This window comes from Catharus ustulatus, chromosome 10 (genome assembly GCF_009819885.2).
Source record: "Catharus ustulatus isolate bCatUst1 chromosome 10, bCatUst1.pri.v2, whole genome shotgun sequence".
NCBI lineage: Eukaryota > Metazoa > Chordata > Aves > Passeriformes > Turdidae > Catharus > Catharus ustulatus.
The window spans coordinates 9,117,713-9,142,442 of record NC_046230.1 but is presented as its reverse complement, the minus strand read 5'-3'; the positions used below and the strand labels follow the sequence as shown (position 1 = coordinate 9,142,442).

Here is a 24,730-nt window from a genome sequence, read left to right as displayed (position 1 = left end):
GTCCACCTTAGCTGGTGCTGCCCATGAAGAAACCATTCCTGAACAGCCCAGCCTTCTAGCACCAGCACCTTATCTTGGCCTAATTCCCCACGCCCTGGCTGAGGCTGAGCTCCTCGCCTGTGTGCCCTGCCTTGCTGTGCCTCCTCTCTCATCCACCTTCCCATCATTTCGGTTTTGCCCAGGCACAGGGCTCCTGCACTGAGAGCCACCTTGACGGACACAAGGCTCTCCACAGAACAGACCAGCTGCCACCGCTGCTGCTCCGGCTCGTGCCAGGAGATGGGTTGTTTTGATTTTTTATCCTGAGAGGTCCAAACTCCTCAGGGAAGAAATGTGGTTTATTGCACACTCATCCTGTTTCTTCAAAGCTTAACTGTGCCATGCATGAAAAATTTTTTGGAAACCAGGAGCAGAAAAGATGACTTAACAAGGCAGTGCTGTCCACTGCCGCAACACACACTGAAGTTGTCAGCACTACTGTTTTTGTACAAAGAGTGGAAATCCCTTCTTGTGCTTCGTCAGCCGAGAAGTCCAGGGCTGTCAGTCAGTGTTAACATGTGCTTTTCCAATTTACACTTCTGTCCTGCCACACTGCTCTGTGCCTGGGCTGGAGCAGCATCTTCCCTCGGTCAGATCGCTCAGGTTCTTTGTGCAGATTAAAACCCCAGTGCCAGACAAGGGATGGAGGTCCTAGGCTGAGGCATTTCCTCATCCCTTGGCGAGGATGTGGTGCAGCGGGGAGCGCTCGGGGAGACCCGGCCGCTGGGGGTCCCTTGGCCAAAATCCGCCACCCTCCCCGCACACCACTGCCGGACAGGGCCGCATGGAGATGGCCTCGGTGGGGTCTGTCCCCTCACCACCCCTGGTGTCCTGCTCTCCTCGCCCCGTGGGCACCTCCACCGCCGCCTCGGCTTCTCCTTGTCCCCGACACGCCCTGCCAGCGGGGCTGGGGACGCTCCCAGGGCATGCCCGGGCAATGCTCCAGGGTCACACGGAGCCCGGCCCGGCCAGGTGGGCACACGGGACCCAGCCCGGCGGGCACACGGAGCCCAGCCCGGCGGGCACACGGACCCAGCCCGGCGGGCACACGGACCCAGCCCGGCGGGGCACACGGAGCCAGCCCGGGGGCACACGGAGCCCATCCCGGCGGGCACACGGAGCCCATCTAGGCGGCACACACAGCCCGGCCCGGCTCGCCCCCGCCCGCTCCGCTGCCGGCCGCGGGCAGCGCTGCCCTGGGCGGGCCCGCGGCGCGGGGCGAGGGGCGGGCGGGCGGGCGGGGCGGCCGCGGGCTCTATAAATGCCAGGCGGCGCCGCCTGCTCCGGCCGAGCGGCGCGGGGCGACGGGGCAGCGCGGCGGTGCAAGGCGGAGAGCGGCGGGGGAGGTGAGCGGGGCCGCCGGGCGGGACGGCCGCCGGGGGGACACGGCGGGGCCGCGCCCGGGAGGGGAGCGGGGCGCCGGGCGGAGCAGCCGGGGCGCCCGAAGTTTGGCTGCCGGCAGCCCGAGGCCGCGGGGGTCGCTCCGGCTCCTCGGTGTGCGTGCCCCTTACCTGCCCTCGCAAGTTTCCCAGCAGCGGTGCGTGGGCGCTGTGCCGGGAGCGGGCTCGCGGCGCGCTGAGTTTCTCGTGCGTGCCGGCTGTTGGGAAGCAGGGAGGGTTTTCCCCCGAGAGAAGCGGGGTTTGGGGCTGGCAGCCCCGGCAGCAGCATCGCCGGCGGGGGAGACGCTCCGCTCCCGGTGCGGGAGAGGCGGCACTTCCCGAGCACCGGCTGCGCTGCGAGCGCCTGCAAACTGCGAGCTGCTCCTTTGGTTCGTGCCGCTTGTCTGCTGTGAGAGAGCTTGCTGCTGTTGTGCTGGATAAAAGTAATAAATCATAACTCAGTTACTAACTGAAATTTTCTTGGCATTTCGAATGACAGGGTAACGGGGTGGAAACATTTACGGCCATTGCCCTTTGGGGAGGCAGGGGTGATACTCTGATGCTGTAACAGGATTTGGATAGGGCTGGTGGCATCACGCTGTGTGCTGAAGCGGAGAGCTGGTGAGCCAAAACTCACCTCGGCTCACTTTGGAGTGATATGGGAGCTGCTTCGTGTATCGTGTTCTGGGAGGGTTTGGAAATGCGGAGTCCTTTGTGTCCTGGTGAAAATGATGCTTGATATTTTGGCTCAGTGCTATGCAATGTTGGGAGGATCTTTACAGAAAAATACCTTTGGAGAAACTGTTGTAGTAACAAATAGGTGTTTGAATGTTGAATTTCCCATATAACTGGGGGATATCTGTTTACGGATTAGAGGCCTTAGTGTAATTTATTTCTCTCCCCCTTTCTCAGTATGCCTGTATGTGATTCTGAACATGGTTTGGTTTTTGTGGTTGTAATCGCATTCTTGGGCAACTTCCTGAAAGAGAAACCTGGTAGAATGACTTTTTTTTTCCCAATGCACTGAAAAAATACCTCTTCACTTTCTCTCTGGTGTGAACGTTTTAGTAATGTCTTGTCCCCAGCTTGCCACAGGAATTCATTAGAAACCTGACTTCGTAGGGACTGTGTACAAAATGTACGTAGGTGTAAGCAGCTGTGCTGCCGTGTATCTTTGGAGAAGCTGCAGACATCCTTGAGGAAGGTGAAAAGCAGCTGCGTGCCTGCTGAGTGCTCACACGAGTCTTTGGAGTGTGAGGTGAAGACCAATGCAAATAAAAAGCACAATTATTAAGCAGATTAATTCAACTGCTTATAAGATGTGCCAGGTTGGAGATCTAGCATTTTGTGGGGTGTGATTAAACTCATGAGAATAGCAGCTGTTTGGCACAGGAGCAAACTTTGAGTGATGAATGCTAGTCCACAGCTTTTTACAATTAAGTGCAAGTTGTATGTCAGGCAACCTATAAGAAAATTGTGTTAGTTGTGTCATCTTGAGATACTGGAAGGGCTTTGCTGTTTTATGCACTCCCCAGGTGTGAGGATGGTAGGAGAACTCCTCTTTGCTTTGATTGGTGATATGGCCATCACTATAGTCACACATGTATTTATATCTATCTATAGCTCTATGTACATCGTGTGGGAGGCAATAGAAACTCATGTCAGAACAAAAAAGAAAACAGAAACCTGCATGGGATTTTGTCTCAAGGTGTATACAGAAGTGTTAAAGCTTCTGTTTGGTGTTGTCATTGACAACCGGGAGAATAGCATGTGTTAGTGGCATGTGGAGACTTTTAGCCTGAGTGTCTAAATCACACAGGCAGAAACGTGTTCCCAACCTAGAGTTTCTTACCAGCATCTGTTAGGCAGAAAAATGTCAAGCAGGGAGCCCTGGTGGAGCAGTAACTTGCACCAGGTATTTTTAGACTAGATTGAAGTGATTGTGTCAGTATGAATACTGAAAAATAACCGCCTCACCTTACTGTTAGGAATTACGGTGGAGATGCATATAAATTGCATGTATCCACAGCAAGGGATGAGTTCAGAGGGAGCTCAGAGTAGAGATTTGTAGTGGTGGGCACAGCATCTACCTGGCTCATGCAGCTGGTTGTGGCTTTTGATCCTTGATAGGAACTACTGTGCTCATTCTTGAAAAAGCTGAGGCTAGGTGGAAGGTTTTTCTTGGAAGCTGGGGTCAGGGTTGTCTGGGCTGCTTGAATTGCTTAATCACAAGCATGCATGAAAGAGCATACTTTTGTAATACTAATTATGGGGAAATTAATTCTAATCATCAAAACATTTCCAGTCAACTTGGTTTGTTAACTGAATTCGGTGATTCTCTAGGGTTGAAGATTTTATACATGAGAAGACAAGGAAAAGATGGATAATCATGACTAATCTGTAAAGTGTTGCTAGATACAGTCATCTTTACGTGCCTCTGGGCATCTTCCTAGTCACCTGTGACATAGCTAACAAATTACGTTTTACAGCGAAGTGCTGGCTTGTAAGAACCGTGTAATTCAGTGCATCTATGCTAGCCATCTCTGCTACCAGCCACTCTTCTGAGTAAGTGTAGTGATATAAAGAATTGCCTCTTTTTGGCTTTGAAGAGCAGGTAGTGGTAGCATGGAGTAGTCAATCACCTACATATGAATTTAAAGGTTTAGGGTGAGTGTAAAGATTCAGTGTAAGTTAGGGAACTGTGAAAATAGAAGGTTTTATTATTTCTGAAGTGGGTAGCTTCTTCGTGTAAAAACTAGAAAGCTGAGTATGTGCAGCCATGTATGTTATGTGTTCAGGTGTGTCTCCTCTGTGATGATTCAAGTGGTGGGAGGAGAGCAAAAAGAGGTGGTAGCATTCTACAGCTGCAGCTACACAAATATCTAGACTGGTGTGCTATGGGGAAAAAAAGCTGTCCTGTGTTCTGCTCGATCCTGTCTGTTAAGGGACAGACTCCAGTTCATACTTCTGCAAGCAGAGCTGAGGTCTCTGCTGAAGTGAGAGCCAGTAATCATGGACTGGAAAAGTATGGGGTGGTTTTAGTGGCAGTGCTAGTATAAGCCATAGGTTCTTGAGCTGTTTATCATGGCCTTGAAATGCACTTAAATGCTAACTGAAATACTTTCTAAATCCATTAGCACCTCTCCTTGAGCAGAGTCTGTGGAAAAACATGCATTTTGGCAGCTGCTGTATCTTTTCTGTGGTTTGGTGTTCACCTTTAAAGGCCAGAAGGATGTTTTTTCCCTTCTTTTCAGGCTGAAATCAGAAGGTGCTTTATGCTGGGGTCTGATTATTATGCCACAAAGCAGTTTAAGTGAAAGCCTATTCATCTTGTGGAATTATCTCCCCGTGGTGAAAATGTCAGTTTTGCTGACCATGCTCAACCATGTGATGTAAAGTGTGGGCTTCAGGCGGTCTACTGTTGTCTTCCTGGGCTTTAGAAACAACAGCCTCAAATTCTCTTCAGTATTATGGGGCCATGAAAGCAGTTGTGGAAGGCATCAAGACTGATGGCCAGCGAGTGCTGAACTGAAGAAGCCTGTTCAAGGCTGTATATGTGTCATGGCCTTGGCATGCAGGTAGGTTGGTTTGTGAGAAATGTGTTACCAAGAGACTGTAAGCTACAGTAGTAAATCCCCCTAGAGTCTCCAGAAGCACTAGTGAGAAATGCTGGTATGTTCTAGCTCCCTTAGTTTGGCTGATGTACAGGGGATGTGAATTTATATCCATCAGCTATGTAACTTTGACCAAGCCTGCTTTTTTACTTAAATACTTTCTGTATTATTTAACAACTTGCTCTTTAAGCTTTTGTTCTTGCAGAAAGGGTGTTGAGGTATTTAGTGATGTTTCTCACTGCTGCTGAGATGGTTCTGTCATCTGGTGTGAGCTGTAAGCTTCTGCTGGCCCAGGGCTGAACAGAGATGGAGGTTTTTTGTTTGAATGGGAGAGGGGCAGTTTCCCGTTGGGTCTGACAGGTTACAGGTACAAATCCAAGAGAACTGAACATAACTAATTTTTCCTTTTGCATTCTGTTACCCTATAACTGTACATCCCTATGCGATCTAAGAAATGCTATGTAGAAGTTGGTGCACTGCTGTTAGCAGTGTGTCTCCATGTTGCTATACAGCCTCCTCTTCCAGAAGGAGTTGCTGGTGTGGCTTTCTCAGCAGTGAAACAAGCTGAGGCCTCCAGCTGCTCTGGCAGCTCAGTTGAAGAGGTTGCTTTCCCAGCTAATTGCCTGCTTCCTCTGCAGAGGTTCGTCATCTGCGTTACAGAAATAGTGATGGACTCTGTGGAGGCTCAGCCAACACAGCTCACAGCTCAGCCTACAAGCTCTCAAGCTGAACTGAATCAGACAGTTTAATATACCAGGTCACGACCTGCTCTTGGAGAATTCTTGTGCGTGGTTCGTACTCAGTTATCCCTTTTTTCACTATGGAAATTGAAGTCTTGCCTTCCCAGAAACCTGTAGTGAAGCCAGTGGGATCAGTCAGAAGTGACGTCAATTTAACAAGAAGAGTGTTTTCTCAAGTACAGCTGTAATAACTGGTAATTCTCTTATTAATTGGTTAATGTAAGTTTTCTTGCCGCTGACTGGGGAGGTCATACAGACAGCATTCCCAGCACAAAGCTTCATTTCTGCATCCTTATAGTGTCTGGGACTTCTGGTGCTTTTGTGGTTGGCTAGTTCTGCTTCTGAAGCTTTCTGGGGGGAAAAGATGAATATAAGTAAATGTCTGTGCTGTGAAGAGAAATGTGAATGTCCTTATCCTTTTTGGGGAACCCTCAAGCTAGGGCTGGAATGGCTGAGAAAAGGCCACTAAAAACTAGTATGTGACATTCCTGTGGGCCTAGGTCTGTTTCAGTGATGCTGTCCTGGATAGAGAAAATCTGTATACATATTTCATCTTAAATGTGAATAACTTGGCTACATTACACTTTAAGGGTTATATTTGTTATTTAGTGTTTTGGATAAGGTTTCTAAATTAACCTGCAAATAGGAAGTGGTTGATTGCTAATGTTGCACAGTGTGATTAATAAATAAATAAAAAGCTAGTCACTGTTAGTCTGCAGATCTCCAACCACGAGTGTAGTAAATGGTTAGAACAGTATTCCTGATCTCTCCAAGTATTTTGTCATTCAGCATCATTCCCTATGTACCAATGCTTAAGTATCAGGTTTTGGCTATCAATGGGTTTGTGTAAGTGCAAGGTTTATAAATGTCATTGTTATGAACAGAGAATACTGGAGTTACAATTCATTTTTATAGTGAAATAACTATTGACTGTATGTAACTTTAGAGATCTTCCAACATTGTTACTGCTGTAGTCTTTCCTCTTGAAGGAGGAGGGATAAGTAAAAACTTAAAATAATGCAAGTAATTCAATATTATTTGTGTTATTTTGAGTGAGGTTTCTGAAAGTCCTCTTGGGAGACTGTTTCCCCATCTTCTGTTACCAGCTGGGCATCCTTAACCCAACATGTTGGCTTTAGTTAGATGTTGTGTGGCTGATAGATCCTGCCACCTCTCTCAGCTTCCCAGGAGTAATAAAAATGTAAATAATGGAAAAATAGTATGGCTCCATGGAAAGCCTAATTTTCAGCTGTAAACCCTGACTGAACCATAGAGTGTGGAGTGATGGGAATTGGGCTTTGTAGCATTGTTTCTTAGGAAATATATGTACCTCTTTTGTAGAGTAACCTGAACCTAAAAGTTGGAGAATCTAAAGGCAAGCAATCATCTCTCCTCTACTCTGCAGCAACTTGCATGCCTTGTCAAAGCTCTGAAATATTAACCATTGGCTTGAGGACTCAATTCTGTACCTTTCATTTTCTTTATTTCCTATACAGTTGTTGTTTTTTTCTTTGCTTGACAGTTCTTTAAGTCCAAGTGTTGCAGATATTGGTGTCTTAACCCTTCTGAAGAAGACTGTATCCCAAAAGGTCTTGGCATTCAGTCTTCTCCAAGCACAGTCCCCAAGTGGCCATGGAGCCATCTCCACAAGTCTGTTTCTGCAGGATTAGAAAGATTAAAATTTACTTGGGAAAAGGAGAACCAGATTTGTTTGTGCTGCAGGACTGTAGTGGTGTGAGATTCTTGCTATCAGATGACGCCAAGATACCAGCAAAAAGTGAAAATGAATAAGGGTACTGGGTTTTCCTTTAATATTTTTTTAAGGAAAAAAATATGGCAAAATCCTAAAGCAGAGGTGGGATTTGGATGAAGGTGGTGGTGAGGTACCTGATAAGAGACCAGCCATTGTTAGTCCAGCAACCTGTGGACAATTTACTTCATAAATCTGTACTTAAACAGCCTGTTGCCAAAGAATTACTACCCTGTACCTTATTAATGGGAGCTTGCAGTGCTGTAGGCCTGCCTTTGGCTCCTACCGAGCCTGTGGTTGCATAGTGAGCATTGTTAATGTACAATAATGTGGGAACTGTGGTTCTATGAGGCCTTTCTTGCACCAAAAAAACCCATAAAAGTGGGAGCTTGAGTTGAGGCAAATGCTATGATTGTGGAACCCCTGTTCCCTCTACTGGGGTGAGTCTGGAGAAGAAGGTATAGCCTCCCCACCGTGTTGTGAAACACTGCTGTGCTCCCTCTTCTGGGGAAACTGGTTCTGCAGCATTAGTCTTGATGAGCTGACTGTCCCATGCTTGTTTCTTCATTATGTTAAAATACCCACGTAGCATTAAGGACTCCAGATCAACCAAACCACTTCTTTAATGAGGGGACACCAGTAAATTAAAAACCTAATTCTCTTTAATCTTTTTGATACCCTAAGACTTGATACTAGATCTTGGAGAATTCTGTGGAAACTATTTTAAATACAGGAATAAATAATACCTAGGAACCTTAGCGATTATAGTTGAGCCTACAGTGACAAGAGAACACATGAAATTTGAAAATGGTGGTAGAATTGTGCAGTACTATAATAGTCTCCATAAGCCCCCTGCCCTGTCAGCTGTATTTGCTTCATGAAGCAGAGCTGAATTTGGCTTTTTAGACCATGTATAAATGAGGGATCAAAGTAAAAGCAAATGATACTTAAATGCCTAGCTATGTTCTTGAAATTCTGAGTAGTGCCTCTGTAGTTGTTGTACAGTCACAACTCAGTGGTGAAGTAAACTCTGGTTTTTGCATGATGTGAAATGGATCTTTGCAATTAACTACCATGAGCCACCAGCAAATGCTGCAGAAGATATACTGGTGAGAAAAATTAGTCTGGCTTGTGAACTGGAGAACCTGGTCATGAGGCTATGGACAGTTTGAAATGAAGCTGGTCTCTCTGCACTTCAAGCTTAACATAAATTCCCAGAAAGTGGTCAGGACTCTTCATAAAGAAGCACTGAACTCTTAACTTCCTGCTCGTGTGGGAGCAGTGCTTGGACAAAGAGATGGTTCCTGTGTGGGACCAGCTGGTTTTGCAAGCTGGTGCTCTGCAGGGAAATTCCCACTTGGCAGGGGAGGCTGGTTGGACACAGCTGAACAGGCTTTCCAGAATGCACTAAAAACCTGAGAGAAATAGGAATAGCAGAAAAAGGATTACAGTTGGGAGAGGAAATCTTCAGAACCAATGCCATGCTTTTTGTATTTATGTGCAATGCTGGCTGCTGTGCCTGAAGTCAGACCAATGTCTTAAGATATAAGGTTATTTCTTTAAAAAACCCATCACTTCCAGCTTATCTCTGTGTACAGGTTATGTTTATATCTTGTTGACAGTAACTTACTCCTCTTCAGAGCAATGTGAGTACTGAGTTGTTTAAAACCTAGCACTCATCCTTTCTTGGAAACACTCTGCATATACTAAATTTTCCAGGTACTGAGTAATAATAGGAGTCGTGCGATGAAAAGGGAGAGCCAACATTCAGGATATACCAGAAAATGTGGAAGGAAGATGAAATATTTCCCAGGTCTGTTGTGTGGAAGAAGCCAGGACTTCAGCAGGCTGAACTCGGGTTCAGGATGAGGAGAGAATATTGAAGCTGAAGGCTTTGGTATGCAAGAGGCTCAGGTAAAAGGGGAGTCAGGAACACCTGTGAGGTGGGGGGAAGCCTATCAAGAGGCTGGAGAGTTTTACTGTGCTGCTAAGCAGGCATCAGCTGGAAAACAAGACCCTGCATGTGACCTTCCCACTGCAACCAGAGTGGTCTCCTTGCTTGGGAGAAACAACTGCTGTGTGTTCAGCCAGCTCCTTTAATTGGCCTGAAGTGAAGCTGCTTTCTTTCAGCTCATATGTCAATTGAAATAAGACTTTTAATAGTAGCCCAGATGACGGTGGCATGGAAACATCAACATCCCAAACTTGGAGAGGTCCCTGAATGTTTGTTCCAGGCTGACTTTCTCTGGTCACACAGGCTGCCCAGTGCCTGCCACATGGGCTCAGGGATCTGAGGTTTTTGGGTGTAATTCAGTGAGACCAGCAATGCTGTGAGGCTGCTCTTCAGTTTTAGTCCATTTAGCTGTGCTTGCTGCTGTTTGGTTACAGCTATTCACAGAAATACTGTGGGATATCTAAACTTCCTTATGCTTCATATGTCTTTAAAGAAGCTACAGAATCAATCTTGTAACTGCAAGAAGGAGATTTTTGGATTATACATTACTGCTGTTGGAGTCAGGCTTCAAAATAAAGACTTGTAGGTGTCTTATAGTGCAGTCATTACAGATATCTAAAAATCTGTGTATGGTTCATTATTTTTGTCCTCAATCCACTGCAAAATGTTCTTCAACCTCTCTGGAACAGGCCTTTTCTCCAGCTTATATTAAGTGCAAGTATTTTTTCAGATCATGTGTTTGCCTCTGATCTTGAACCAAACTAATTTCTCCCTCTTGGGAGGACTGCAGCAGCTTGAAGTTCTTCCTAAGTTAGTTTTTTGCTGTAGGATCTTCATTGTTAGCAGTATATTGTGCTTGGGGCTGAAGATGTAACTTTTTCCTGTTCCACCACATACTCTCCTAGACACAGATTAAACAGTGTGTATTAATGTAACTTTGCTTTTGTAACAAGCATTCTATAAATGCAGGCTGAAACAATCATTGTCTTTTTTGTTGATATAACTACTTCCATAATAATTTAATCCAAAAAATTTAAACTAGGTGGGTGATCTGAGTAGCTGAGCCTAGTGAGTGTTGAGTATCCTGTCCAGTATGTCAGAGTTAGTGTTTGCAGCACCAGCATGAGCTCATCCCAAGATTGGTACCTCGAAGACTTTTCGTTATCTGTCATGAAACAACACAACCACTGGTGTACATAGGGCATGCTGCTGTTTTCCTCTTCTACCTTCCCCAGAGCTCTGTGCCTCATGCAGAACTGTCTAAAAATTCTTTTGTGGCTTAGGCTAGGCTTTGCAGTTAGTTATAACTGGTAGTCCAGTGTGATGTGCAGGATTTGGGGTGGTGCTGTTCAGTGAGGCGGAGGAGGTGAGTTCTCAGTGTGCTTGCTGTGGAAATGGCATCTCTCATACAGATGATGTGACACTGATCTGTTTTGCTCAGAAACTCTAGCATTAGGGTTGAGAACTGGATTTGCCTAATAAGTTGCAATGTATGGTAACACTGGCAACGTTTCTTTGGGTTAGTGATAGTATTTCCATTGTGTCTTGAAGTTTCAAGCGTGGATGTTGTTCTTCCTGTAAGTGCTTAGTCTAAGTGGGCAACCTGCCCTAAAGAGGGACTTTTTTTGATCCAGCATCTTTCAAAAGCCCACATTTATGTAAATTAATTCGCCTATACACTTTCCTCCTTCTTAGTTAGCTGTAAAAAATATAAAGGTCATAGGCAAAGAAATGCCTAGCTTGTATTTTTGTTTGGTTTTCTGAAGCATTAGATTCAGATTTAACTATCACTAAGCTTTTAGCTTCAGTGTTATGAAAGCTTGTTGAAAGCTTGTTGATATTCTGTATAGCAGGTCAGCTGTTTTCCATCCTACACATCATACATCCTTTTGGATTTCTTCTCCCAGCGCTGTGCTTAAGCTGTTTCTTTCAGGATGGCAAATGCACTTCTTGATGCTGAACTGCATAGGAGTTGAATTTTCTGAAATTCACAATGGAAACTTTAATTACAGGGATGCCACTTCTCAAAGATGCAGTTATCTCCCCAGTCACCTGGTTAAGTTATGCATGGCCATAACAGGGCCAGGCCAAGAAGCAATTGCTCTGTAACTTGTGATGAGAAATAACTGTACTCTTTTTCTGTGCTCAGAGCACTGCATGGCTTTTTCACTTACTGAATAGGTATCTGCTAGAGAATGTGCTCCAAAACAGAGACCAGTGGTCTCAATGGTGCATCAGGAGGGAGAGGTTAGGCAAATATGGAGAAACCAGATGTGGGAGGTAATCTGTTGAAACAGAAAAAAACCAAAATTCTGCAGCAGTGGCCTTGGAAGCAGAGTTGGGTTGTTTTGACAATGCTTCACATGTCTTGGGGAAAATGCAAGGCTGTCACCCTGGGACTGTCACCAGTGAAGTAGAAACTTGGAAGACTTGCAATATATTCTGGGAAAGGCAGGAGGTTAAATGTCTGACTTCAGTTTGGCTTGTGCAGATGAAGTAGGTAAGCAACAATGAAACATTTTTATTTGATTTCAAGGTATCACTCATAGTATGCTTCTTGCCATATAATGTGTCGAGGGTAGATTGCCCTCAAAATAGCCCAGTTTTCTGTGGTTTGCTGTCAGGATCAGGTGAAGCTGCCTTGGTTTAAAACCTGGTTTTCAAATTGCAGCTCCAGCTGTGCTCTGGTTATCTGGTACTGTCCCTGTCCATCACTGTGGGACAGGCTATTGCACCAACATGAACTGTTGCTTGCTTCTAAGTGCGTCCAGTAAGACTTTGTAACAGGGCCGTGGAGTTTCTTTTTGCCAAGATACTAAGTCTGCTTAATACTGGGATTAAGAATTTGTTTAAACTACCCCTTGGGTTTCCGGGTTTGGGAGAATAGATGGTCAACCAAACCACCAAAGAAAACTTAAAAGCTAGCCCTAAACGTAACTTTTCTTGGAGTGCCTCTTCTATCAGTGTGAGAGGGAATCCTTGCCCTTAAAAACAAAACTAGAGGTCTCGAGTGGTTTGTGTTAGTATCAAAGAACACTGAAGAATATTCCTTAATGATTTTAATTATTTTTTGAAGCGTGCAAGTGTACGTCCCTGTCAGGCTGTTGGCTCTCCCCTATGACATTTTCTTGCTGTAGCTGGTGGTGAAGGGTACAACATAAACCTAGGAGTGACTCATGTAACTTGCATCAGGGGGTCACAAACCCAATCCGTGGTGCTTGGTTTTTTTTGGTTTTTTTTTCCTGTGAGTCTCATCTGCAGCTAGTCCAGTCTAAGTTCTGGACTGAGCTTGAGTAGTTGGAGTGGATGGCTGATATGAAGATCCTTTGGAAGGAATTGCACTGAAATGACTTCAGAACTGCCTGGGAGATTAGTAGGTTTAATGGAAAAGCCTTAATTATTGGGTGTGCTGTTGCCCCACTTTGTAGGACAACATTTTCACTTTTTCTTGCATAACTTAAATCAGTCCAGCAAGCTCCTTCTGGTCAGAAGCATACTTCAGTTGTGTTCAGTGGAGAAAGATGTCTAAACTTCTGCATTGTTGCATTTTCAGCATTTGACTTATTCTGCAGTGACAAACTCCAGCAAAGCCAACTTTACCCCTCAAATGGTGTAGAAGAAAGTGGAAATGCTGTATTTGTCGCTTTCAAGTGTTTTAGCACAGTTAAAGTACATGCTATTAAAAGATGATTAAACAAATCTGTACAAACACCAGCTGGTTTTCTGGTAGTCAAGTGCTCCAGCATGGTTTGAACTCGCAGCGTAGGTAGGCTGGCGATGGCACAGCTCCTTGGGCTGTGTGGGAGGAGGCTGGCAGTGACAAGGCTGTGGCTCTGCTGAGCCCCAGCACCCTGGGGCGCTGCCCCTAGAACAGTAAGTGTGCCACACTTGCTGCACAGGGGGCTCCAGGGCAGCAGAGGCCTGTTTTTGCATTTGTTATGCAAATAACACTTCATGCAGTTGTACACTTTCTGCAACCTTTCTTCTGAAGTCAGCTCAGTGAGGGAACAGGCTTCTGGCTGGTCTGGAAATGGAAGTCAGGGCTGTTAACTGTGCACATGAAACGTCTAAAATGTTGTGAGCAGGGAACATAATTTAAGGAAGTTAAAGATTATTGCATGTTTCTCTACGTATGTCTTTGCCCTAACAAAAGGTGTTGAATGCAGTTTCATGAGGAGCAAATAGAGTCCAGTAGTTACAGTGCTCAGTGTTTGACATTTGGGCTTGGCTCTCTTGGTAATCAGTTGCTGGTGGGTCCTGAACAAAATGTAGCTCCTGCTGCTGCTTGTGCTTCAGTTCTTTGTAGTTCATGGGTAATGATATTGAGCTCTGTCAGGTGTTAGACCTGCAGATGAAGATATGCCCATTTTGAATGTTAACTTCATTCTGTATCCACTAGGTGCTCTAATTTCTTAAATGGAAAAGTACAGGTTGAAATCCAAGTCCAACATTTGCATTTTAAAATCTAAAATTTTCCTCTATACTCCCGTTGTTGAGAATGGCAATTATGCAGCTAACTATTATTGTTCTAGGCAGGTGTAAATGCCCACAACAGAAGGTCCGTTTGCATATGTACATATGCTTCTGTTGATTATAGAAAATGATCTGAGATGTACTGTGCATCGCATACTAGTGGGTGAGGACCATACCACAGCACTTCTCAGCACTCGTTTACCATAAAGGGCAATCGAAATAGAATGCCAAGGCTCATTTAACTGAAACACAAAACTGTCTGAATTTGGGGGTGGTGAGAGGTAGTCTCCTAACCTGGTGGCTTTTGCCTTTTTATAAGCACTGATATCTAGCTATGTCGTGAATATCACTGCACCTAGAAACCTCTAGACCCAAAATCTTGGTAGTAGTAAGTAAACACAGGTGAGTTCCATTGCCAGAGTTTTTTGAATGGTGTGTGACACGTGTGTAAGTCTTGCCTGCTATTTAGGTAAATAAGAATTTATGTTTAAAGTGCTGTACTTGTGAAAGCTGACTTAATTTTCTCCTCTTGTTTTCTTACAGGTATCTCCAATCAGGAATCATGAACTGGCACTTTTCACTCCTCTTTGTTCTTGGGACTTTAATGTCTGTATGTTCCCAGTTCAGTTTTTATCCTCTGGAGGAGCTTAGCTCTGATGTTGGAATCCAGGTCTTCAATCAAATAGTGAAAGCTAAGCCTCAGGACAATGTTGTTGTTTCTCCTCATGGGATTGCATCAGTCCTGGGGGTGTTGCAGCTGGGAGCTGATGGCAAGACAAAGAAGCAGCTGACAACCATGATGAGATACAGTGTCAATGGTCAGTGATCCTAAGGTGGTTTTGGGTGTGTTTTGTCAGACTCTTCATGATGTATGTGATGGCTTTCAAAGTGTGGTAGATTGTATCATGCACCAATTAACTCTGCTTACCAAAGTACAAAATGGACATGCTTGAAGTTAATTGGCAATTTGAGCATGGGCATTTACATATACCCAAACTGGCTTATAAGCAACTTGGTTAATGGCTTCAAGGCCCTGGCTAGAACTCTAGAACTGTTTTTGTCCTTGTCAAATTGGTGTTCCAGAACAGGGTGGATGGTGGTCTGGTGCTAGTTCTGAGCAGGAAGGTGGCAGTGCTCTGTTTCAGGCTGTACTGAACAACCTTTGATGTGGCACTCCATAGATAACAGGGCAAGAGGCTATTTCTTGGCACCTCACTGAAAGCAGTGCAAACTAACCATATGATGGATACGTTCACTTTGCTCTTCAGTTTTGTGTGTTTCTGCTGTCAGAATCCCTGTATGTGTAGTTCTTGTAGTGCCCTCTTCTTGAAACAGCCATTTCTGCTTGCCTGTGCCTGACACTGCATGCATCTGTGTTCATATTCCTCTGCCAATGTCTGCCCCTCCAGAGGGAGTAGGCTGAAGATTCTTACAGCTTTAATTTGCATGCTATTTTTGTGAGTGTTTGCCAGCAAGACTTAACATCTTAGTGCCAGCATTCTGCCTTGCTTCCAAGAATAGAAAACCCTCCAGGAGGTAAGTGCACATTTAAATCATGAGCAGTATTGTCATTTAACATGTTGTCCTGTCTTCATTTGCTTTGCTGTTTTGGTCCTGGATTTCGAGTACAACAAAATGATTTGACACCTTAATGTCTAAATGATGTAGATTGAAATCTCTTCATGGGATAATCAGCTCTCAAGATACCTCAAATGATAATCTCATTTGAATGCTCAAAATCTAAGTACTTGCAAAAATGTTAAAGCATTTTATCAACTGTTTTTATTTGGTCTTCAGACTTCCTAATCCTGGGAGACACAGAGGTTCTCAAACACCTTAGAAGGTAGCCACTACCTGGTTAGAGACTTCTTATGGGATGTTGCCTATGTTCTTGCACAGGTTTCCCCTGCTCTTATTCGTGGCTACATTAAAGTCCTTTGGCAACTGTAGCAACTGCTTCTTTGGAAGGGTAATAGTTGAAAAGTATTTAATTTGTCTTTAGCTGTCTTTTAATGCAATTTAGCAGCTGGAAGCAAAGAGGAGAGCCAGCATCATGAGACCAGCCAGCTCTCCCCGGACCAGCAGCAAGTGCTCCGTGGACCACCAGTGGTTCACAGAATACAGTTTGAGAACCTCTGTTATGGTATGTTCTCCAAAAGAATTTACCCATAATGGAGTGAACATGTAGAAATTCATACCAGTAGTGCTGTTAAAGCATTTGTGATATATGAAACAGCAAAGCCATCTGAGGCTTTTTCTTACGTGCAGCTAAGAGAATAACTCTGAACTAATTTATTCCTTCCGTATGTCTTGTTTGTCTACGTAAGAAAGTAGGAGATATTTCTGCCCAAATTGTATTGGGAAACAGAGGAAGCCCATTAATACCAGCCACCCAAGGATGCTGTTTGATGCAATGGTTGAACATCAAGTTGCCTGCCTGGCAGTAGCTTCCCTGTGTAGACAAGCGCTTATTGATAAGGCGTAACACGGGAGAACTGGGTATAGTGAACATAGCAGTTCTTCTGTGCTGCCATATGCTTTCCCTCACACCGTGGAGGAGCTAACAAGCACTTCATACAATCTGCTTTCAGGTCCTAAGGATCTTGACTAAGCCCTGGAACCTACTACTTTCCCTTTTCCTTTTTTAGAGGCAAACTCGTGTGTTAAGCGATTAACTCCTGCTTGTAGCTGATTTAGGCCAGGAATTAGTCTTTAAGGAAACTAAGACTCAACTTGGAAGTTGATTATAAAAACCTTGAGAGCTTCCTTTATTCTCCAGTAAATGAAAAGGAAGTAAAGAAAACAATTTTTGCTTTACATTCTGAGTCTCAAGACCATTTGTAATGCAAATTCTGCGGAGCTCTCAGAGTGAGCTGCCTGACCCTTTGGCTTTTTGTCATTGTCGCAGAGCTGACAAGTAACCTGCCTTATATGATATGAAATATTTTTGGAACAGTTTCTTTCAAAGAAGAGCATGATTTGTAGCTCTACACTAATATTTGAACCTCAGTGTAATCCCAAGCACTGTCTAACAGTGTGAGCAGACAGCTAGAGGTGCAGCAAGCATCATAGAGGAGGTTCATGTTTTTGCTGAGAGACAGCAGTGTTACACAGATGAGACATCAGAAATGGGTATTTTGGAAGTCCTTTCAGATTGCTTGCTTTGGTCTTCTATTTCTAGTCGAGCACTTACTGTCTGACTTTTCATGTCATTAATAGTTGCATATAAAGTAACTGTTGGTTTATCGTGTTATTCTAAATTAAACTTGCTGTTTTTTCCAACTAGGAGTTGGTAAAGCCTTAAAGAAGATAAACAGGCTGATAGTCTCAAAAAAGAATAAAGACATTGTAACAATTGCTAATGCAGTGTTTGCAAAGAGTGGCTTTAAAATGGAAGTGCCTTTTGTTACAAGGAACAAAGAGGTGTTTCAGTGCAGTGTCAAGAGTGTGGACTTCGAGGACCCAAATGCAGCAAGTGATTCCATCAACCAGTGGGTGAAAAATGAAACAAGGGGTGAGTATTGATGAGTGCCCTTGTCCATGGCAGGGTGGTGTCTGAGACCTCCAATTCAGATGGAAATACTGAAGAAAGATAGGGAGTAGAGAAAGCTCCGTTCTGCAGCTCAAAACTCTTTTAGCTGGCACTAGTGTGATGTTTTAGAGCTGGTGGGTCAGGAAACAGCAGTCTTGTTACCCCAGCTGATGTGCCTGTGTGGTGGCCTGGAGGGATGTGTTTGGGGTGTGCCCATCTGTCCATGGGATCAGAGCAGCTTTACTCTTTGCATTCGTGTAACTGATGAGAAATCCAGGCACAAGTTGTCTTGGGGCCATGCTTTCTCAAACATAGGTGCTTTCAGGCAACTCAGATGTTTACTCAGTAAATCAGACTTATGGGAAGCTATAGGGCAGTTCAGCTTTTGCTCTGACTGCCCTAAATTGTCCTAAGATATGACCCTGTTCTTAAGACTCACATTTAGTGGAGGTTTCTTAACCCTGACCTTGACAGAACTCCTCATGCTTCAAGCCTCTTGAACCAATTGTCAAGCCTACATATGCTAAAGCCAGAGATCACATTTTGCAGAGTGTTCCCAGTCTAGGTGAACTATGTGTTTGGTACATTTTGGAGCTAAAACAAGTCCTTCTTGGTTGTGAGGAGTGTGTTAATGATGTTGGATGTGGTATTTGTGAAATGAGGCTGTCAAATTCTTTCTCGACCACATCACCAGTTTTGCATAGCAATGTTGCAAGCAGAGTGTGAATGGGGAGGTGTTCCAGCTATGAAACTATTCCATGTAGTCTTAGATCTGCTTTCATGCTGGAAAGGGTAGAGCCTTGTTAGTTGTTAAAACATCAGGCAGTTAGCAAGATATGTTTAAACTTTTGGGATAACTAGAAATACTTTTTGACAAAGAATACTGTTGACTTTATGAATTTTAAATATATTTTCCCATGAGGAGCTGGCACACTTACAGGTCAAGGGGTGTAAAGTAATACATGTGTCAGGTTCTTAAAAAAAAATGTCCAGTGTTATGACAACAAGCACTCAAGAATTCCATTATTTCTTCTAGGTATGATTGATCAAGTGGTAGCTCCAGATGATATTGAAAGCAGTTTGACCAGATTGGTTTTGGTGAATGCTGTGTATTTCAAGGGCTTATGGAAATCACGATTTCGACCTGAAAATACGAAGAAGCGCCCATTTTATGGAGCTGATGGGAAGACCTACCAGGTTCCTATGCTGTCCCAGCTGTCCATCTTCCGCTGTGGTAAGCTCAGTGACTCCCACTACCACCGACTATGGGTGTAGAATTTGCTCTTTCCTTTCAAACTGAAACGAGAGCTTCTTGTAGCTGAGATAGATGGATTGTGTTGCAGAAGTGTCTCCTGCTGCTGAGGCATGGGCAAGGTACTTAACAGTTGCCTTAAGGTTGGATGCTCTGTCAAGTATTGCCTTATCTTCTGACTTCAAAAGCGGAAGTCTGGAGTACCCAAATTGAGAAATTTACATGATAGTTAAGCTTTGCTGTAAGAAAGAAAAACACATTTATAAGGGCTGAGAATAAAGGAAGGCTGCCAACAGGCAGAGTGCTAGATGTTTACCTGATGGTGAGCTGTATTTGAGAGAGATTGGAGTAGAATCAGTTTATATTTTACTGCAGATAGAGAAATGGGACTTGCAGAATCTCCAGTCCTGTGGGAGCCAGAGGAGCTGGGTTAGTGTTGGCTCTATCTCCTGAGGTGTGAAACTGCTCTTCAGATTGAGTAACAAGTGAAAAGAAGTTCAGCAGGTTCTGCCAGACTTCCATCAGAGACTCTCAGAGCTGACACCAGCAGCTTGATGTGACTGACAATGTACTTCAGAGCTCCAGTTTGCAGCCTTATGGGGATTTTAGTGGTCAAAGATGGATGGTCCGATTAAAATCTTGTGTTGCATCCTTCTAAGAAGTGCTGCCTGGAACTTACTTCCTTCCATGTGTGCTAAATACAGTCTGAGAAATAGGCCTGAGAATGCAGCTTGCTATAAATCTAAAAGCAAGCCATGCCTAGTTTTACTGTTGGTAGTGCTCAACTATTAGTAGACTTATGTTAAAGTAAACAGCTGTGACTGTCCCAAACCTGTATATTAGACCAGATGTAATGTAATACTTTAACTGCTGAAAGTGTGAGCTGGGGGAGGTAGGAAAGCCTACTGCAGTATATACTAATTTTGAGTTTCAAAAGTTTGTAACTTAAGGTGGGTTTAGCAAGACTATTATCTTGAGGGCTTTTGTCTTCTGATGGTGGTTATAATATCCATTATGTTGTTCTGTGTTTAAGCTAGAGAAACTATTAAGGCTAGAAAGGAACAAAAGAAATACTGCTGAGTTACTCATTTGCTGAGGACTCATTGAAGTTTTTGTATCTCTGTATTTCCTAACACAGAAGGCTTCTCTTTTACCTATGCTTGCAATGAGATCTTTGAAAGTTTAAATATCTTAAGTACCTTCAGTCCCATAAACTGTCTGACTCTGAGCTCCCCTTGTGTTCAGTTTGCCTCAGTAATGATAACAGCATGTAGGAAATGAGGAAAGCAGCACTTACCTGTTGGACAGTTTGCCTTGTGTGACTGTCCTGCAGCTGACTTCTGCAACCAATATTAGATCAGTAGGCTCCAGCCTGAGAACTACTGCCATAATAAAAAGGAATAGTGAAATTGCCAACTTTGACATGATTCCTGCAAAACAGAGGTGTAATACTGCTGTTTTCGTAGCAATATGATTTTAGGGCAGATTTCATGGCCCTAGCAACAAGATTAAATTTGTACTGAAGCTGTTGATTTTCAGCTTGGGCTGACAAGTACGGATTTAGATGAAGAAAAAGGAAAGATAATAAGATCTTGCTGCTATCCTAAAAGCTTGCCTGAAAATACTGTCTGTAGGTAAACTGACAAATTTCAACATGAAACCACTATAAAAAGCATTTGCTTCCCAGCCACATGCCAGAAATCTCACAGTAAGCAAAGGGAGCTTGGAAGGGGAGAGGGTGTCTCAAAGCCAGTCTCACTGTAACTTGGATGTGTTGCTATCTCCCTCCATCTCATCTAATTGGCCTCTTGCACTTTCTCCAAGTGGCTGCTTCCCACTATTTGAAGTCAAATTGCTTCCTAATCAGATCCTTATTAAGCAAGAAAATTAAGCAAATGCAGCAGACTCCTTCAGACAGGAACCAGGAGATTTTGCAATAACTCTTGGAGGAACAAGCTTCTCTGTGAAATTGCTTCAGTTTGGAAAGAATCTGCTGCCATTCCTTGCCTTTTTTTTATTCTCAGTTCACAGTTGGTTCTGGTACAGCTGAGATCTGAAGCAGAGATCCAGCTAATTCACAGACCTAGTCACTTCTAACATAGCTGGCTTGCTGCACTGGGCTGGTGAAATCTGTCTGGGAAACAGCATGTATGTTAAATGAGTATTTGCTCTGTGGTGTCATCCTGTCTGTTTTATGTCATACTAGTATCTGTACAGAGCCCATGCCTTTTGAAGGGTTGCCCAGCAGGAAGTCTGGGACTTTAGAGTTGGTTTTGAGGTGTGGGCGCAGCTTTGCTGACAGACTCTTCTAGCAGTAGTTGTGTTAAGGTCGTGAGTTAAGGTTGTAATGGCTATGGCTCACTAGTTTATTTGGGTTTGTTTCTATTTTTCTAGGCACTACAAGTACCCCAAATGAGCTGTGGTACAACATCATTGAGCTGCCATACCACGGGGAAATGATCAGCATGCTGATTGCTCTGCCCACCGAAAGCACAACGCCGCTCTCTGCTATCATCCCCCACATCAGCACAAAAACAATAGGAAGCTGGATGACAACCATGGTAGCGAAAAGAGTGCAGGTTATTTTACCAAAGTAAGTACTTATATAATCCATTCATTCTTCAGGGAGTGTTTGGGGGTTATTTATATGTACCTCATATGATCCAGGAGAAGGAATACTTCAGGTGAATTTCCTGCATAATACTGATGTGTCCTTTTTTTGTTCCAACCAGATTTACAGCAGAAGCAGAAACAGACTTAAAGGAACCTCTGCAAGCACTTGGTATTACAGATATGTTTGACCAGTCAAAGGCAAACTTTGCAAAAATAACAAGTAAGGTTTTTTTGTTTTAATTCATGGTGGTCCTTCATAGTTTCTAGCTCTGAATAAAGTGCTGCTTTACCAGTGCAGTTGTCTGCTTTCTCTTGGCTAAGTGTTGCCATGACATTTGAACTGGTTTTATGTTGTAACCAGCCAGGCATAACTGCTTGCTTCTGTTCAGCATTGCAGTGGCTTTTTTTCCTCCCTTATCTTACATTACAGCAGTAAATCATGTTGGTCAGCTTCTTAAGGCTTTCTTTTTTTAGTATTGCAACCTGAGGGTCTTGAGCATTGTCTGAAATCTTTGGCAGGACTTAATACCATACCTTAGTCTGTAGCAAATACTGCAACTACAGTATGTAACCTTCCCTGAAGTATGTGCTTAGTGACTTTCTTGAGCTGTAAGAAAGCATGCATGAAAAATATTCACACTTCAAGGGACTGAACCAACTCAGAGCTGTAAATATTAGTATCAGAAAATGGGATGCAAACACTTTTGAACTCATGGCTGTGGAATGTGATCTTCTTTCTCATATTTGCTTTCGTTAAAATTGTGATTAGCTTTTATAGAACTGTCTAACAAAAAAGTTTACCTTGTGCTGGCTTAATTTGAAAACAAATCCTTGTGTTTTATTGAAAGCAAGGTATATTGCTAAGTGCTTTTTTTCCCTTGACATTGAGACACATGGAAGTGTAACTTAAATTCAGATACGAAATTTTTTCAGTTTCTTTAAAATTAAAATTAAAAAGGCATGTGAGCACTTCTAACTTATGCCATCAATAATAAAACTTAATAAATGGGGAGGAAGGAGGAGTAAAATAGGTTATTCCCTATTTTTGTAATGACTCACTTAGTGACTATATTCAAAGACATTGTTCTGCACTGCAGCTTTGGGATTCCAGCAGGATTGTAGCAGCTTTTAGTATTCTGAGCCATGCTGACAGAGCTGCTTAGCTACAAAGTACTTCAGGACTCAGAGTTTTACTGAAGGTGCTCTTCTCCTTGGTTGTTTCAGGAACAGAAGGTCTTCATGTATCTAATGTTCTGCAAAAGACAAAAATTGAAGTTAGTGAAGATGGAACCAAAGCCTCTGCAGCAACAAGTAAGTAATTGTACTGATAGCTGTCAGACTTGAAAAAATTTCATTAGAAGGTTATGGCACTAGGCAAAGAGAACCCACTTGGAGATCACTGTGGCAATGTGCTTGTACTCACATCAGTTAATGGTTTTATGTCATTTCTCAGTAAAATCTCAACTTGCCAGTGTTGATCACTGTAAGAAGTATTTACACGCTTACTTCTAGAGAAGTGTCTTCTCATGGCTTAGACTTTATATCAGGCCACTGATAGCATGTTTAGGCAATCCAGGTTACAAAGAGGAGTAAGCTACTACAGCCTTTGGGTGACAACCCAAGACTTCCAGCTCTCTATGGGTCTTATGTTTTTTTAAATGCTTCTTGTAAGAATATCGTGTGATGCATGTGGCTTTAAATGTCCAAGTTGGTAAGTTTTAGTCATTTGTCTGCACCTATTTAAGCCTATATAGATAGACAGACATGTGTATATATATATACAAGGAAACTTTGATAGAGTATATAATGCATTATGGTGCTTGATTTGTCTCAATCTGAGCCTTTTTTTTTTTTTTTGCCAGCTGCAATCTTAATAGCTAGGTCATCCCCTCCTTGGTTCATAGTAGACAGACCATTTGTATTTTTCATCCGGCACAATCCTACAGGTAAGTAGCATCTGTAAGTACTTTCTGGCTTAGAAATTGAGTAATCAACTATGTAATAGTGATGAAAGAAGTCTGGAGCTACTGAATAACTATTAAAAAAATCCTGCAAGTACCTTTTTATGCCTTTGGTTTTAGATTATTTTATTGGGAATTCAACTTGAACAGGGAAAAAAATACTTGTTGGCTATCAAGTTGACAGAAACAAGCATGGCAGGTTTGTGGGTATAAATGAAGAGTCTTTAACAGTCATAGATCCCTGAGTGTAGAGGAAACAGCTCTTTGTTGATAGTGAATTGGTGAATAGGACCCAGATTTCTGGACAGTCAAATAGTGGGGCAGAATAGGGGGTTGGGGATCCAGGGTGCTGCTCCAGCCTGCTATGAACATGAGTGTTCCCATGTAGTGCTCATGGCTTCTTTGCAGTATGGGCTGACTGCTGGAGCAGAATTGCCCTTCTTGGAGTGATGTGTGTGATCAATATGTCAATTAGCAGGGAACAAGGTGCTGCTGCCAGCACTGGGGGGAGAGCAGGCTGCTGGCAGCAGGCCCCAGCCCAAGGCTCCTCAGAGCATCAACAGGGCTGTGTGTCTCTAGAAATAGGAGCTGGTCACCTATCCAAACATGCACTTCCCTGGGCTCACAGACCTGAGTGAGGCTGGATAAGACTGATGAGGTGGCTTGTCTGTGCTCTGTGGATTTAATGCTTTCATGGAAAAATTTAACTCTATTTACAGATGATGGTAATCCTTGTTTTTGTTTCATCCCTCAGGTACAATCTTGTTTATGGGACAAATAAACAAACCTTGAATGTGGAAAAGACTTTCTTCAAGAAGTAAACAGGCACACCCCTGTTCTGTTAAATATTTTGTACACTACTCTTTGACTTCACTCAAGAACTAGTTTTAACCACTGACTAGGTTTTGAAACAGGAGTCGACATAGTTCTGCCTTTGTGTGGAAAATACAGATTGAAAACTACAGTATCTCTTCAAAATGTCTAAAAGATTCTCTAAACTACTGAATGGTTACCTATGCTAACAGCTTTTGAGCTTTTTCTGTATCTACTAAGAATTTTATGTATGGCTTTTTGTGAGAGGATTTTAACAAAGAATGATAAATGTTTCTATTAATGTTGGTTTCTTCTTGTGTGTGGAAAAGGTCTAATTTTGTAGATACCACCTATCAAGATTACTTTTGGTTCTTGAGTATCTTGATACCTGGATATTCTTGGTAGAAATAGAATAAAAGTTCTAGCAGTTTTTATATAGTGCATGTATCACTGAGAGTTTTAAAACTAATGTGGTGTTCAATACACATCGCATTGTCCTGTCTCATTGTAATGTAAACTTGTCATTGCTAGTATACACTTTCTATTGGATTTAAATTTTATATTTGTTTTTGTACAAAGGAAAGAAATAAAACTGCATTATGAACAGTCA

General features: G+C 43.2%; 1 protein-coding gene across 2 annotated transcripts; it reads left to right on the top strand.

Annotated features, from left to right (window-relative positions):
- The first annotated feature begins 1,335 nt into the window (after positions 1-1,335).
- Positions 1,336-24,730, top strand: SERPINE2 (serpin family E member 2). Of its 2 annotated transcripts, XM_033069077.1 has the most exons (10): positions 1,336-1,385; positions 14,493-14,767; positions 15,973-16,092; positions 17,236-17,463; positions 18,518-18,715; positions 21,128-21,326; positions 21,466-21,566; positions 22,571-22,657; positions 23,209-23,292; positions 24,062-24,730. In XM_033069077.1, exons 2-10 carry the CDS (start codon positions 14,512-14,514, stop codon positions 24,097-24,099), a joined length of 1,311 nt encoding a protein of 436 aa, XP_032924968.1. In that variant the 5' UTR covers positions 1,336-1,385; positions 14,493-14,511; the 3' UTR covers positions 24,100-24,730. The 2 variants fall into 2 exon arrangements, with proteins under 2 accessions (XP_032924968.1, XP_032924969.1); XM_033069078.2 differs by lacking the exon at positions 15,973-16,092.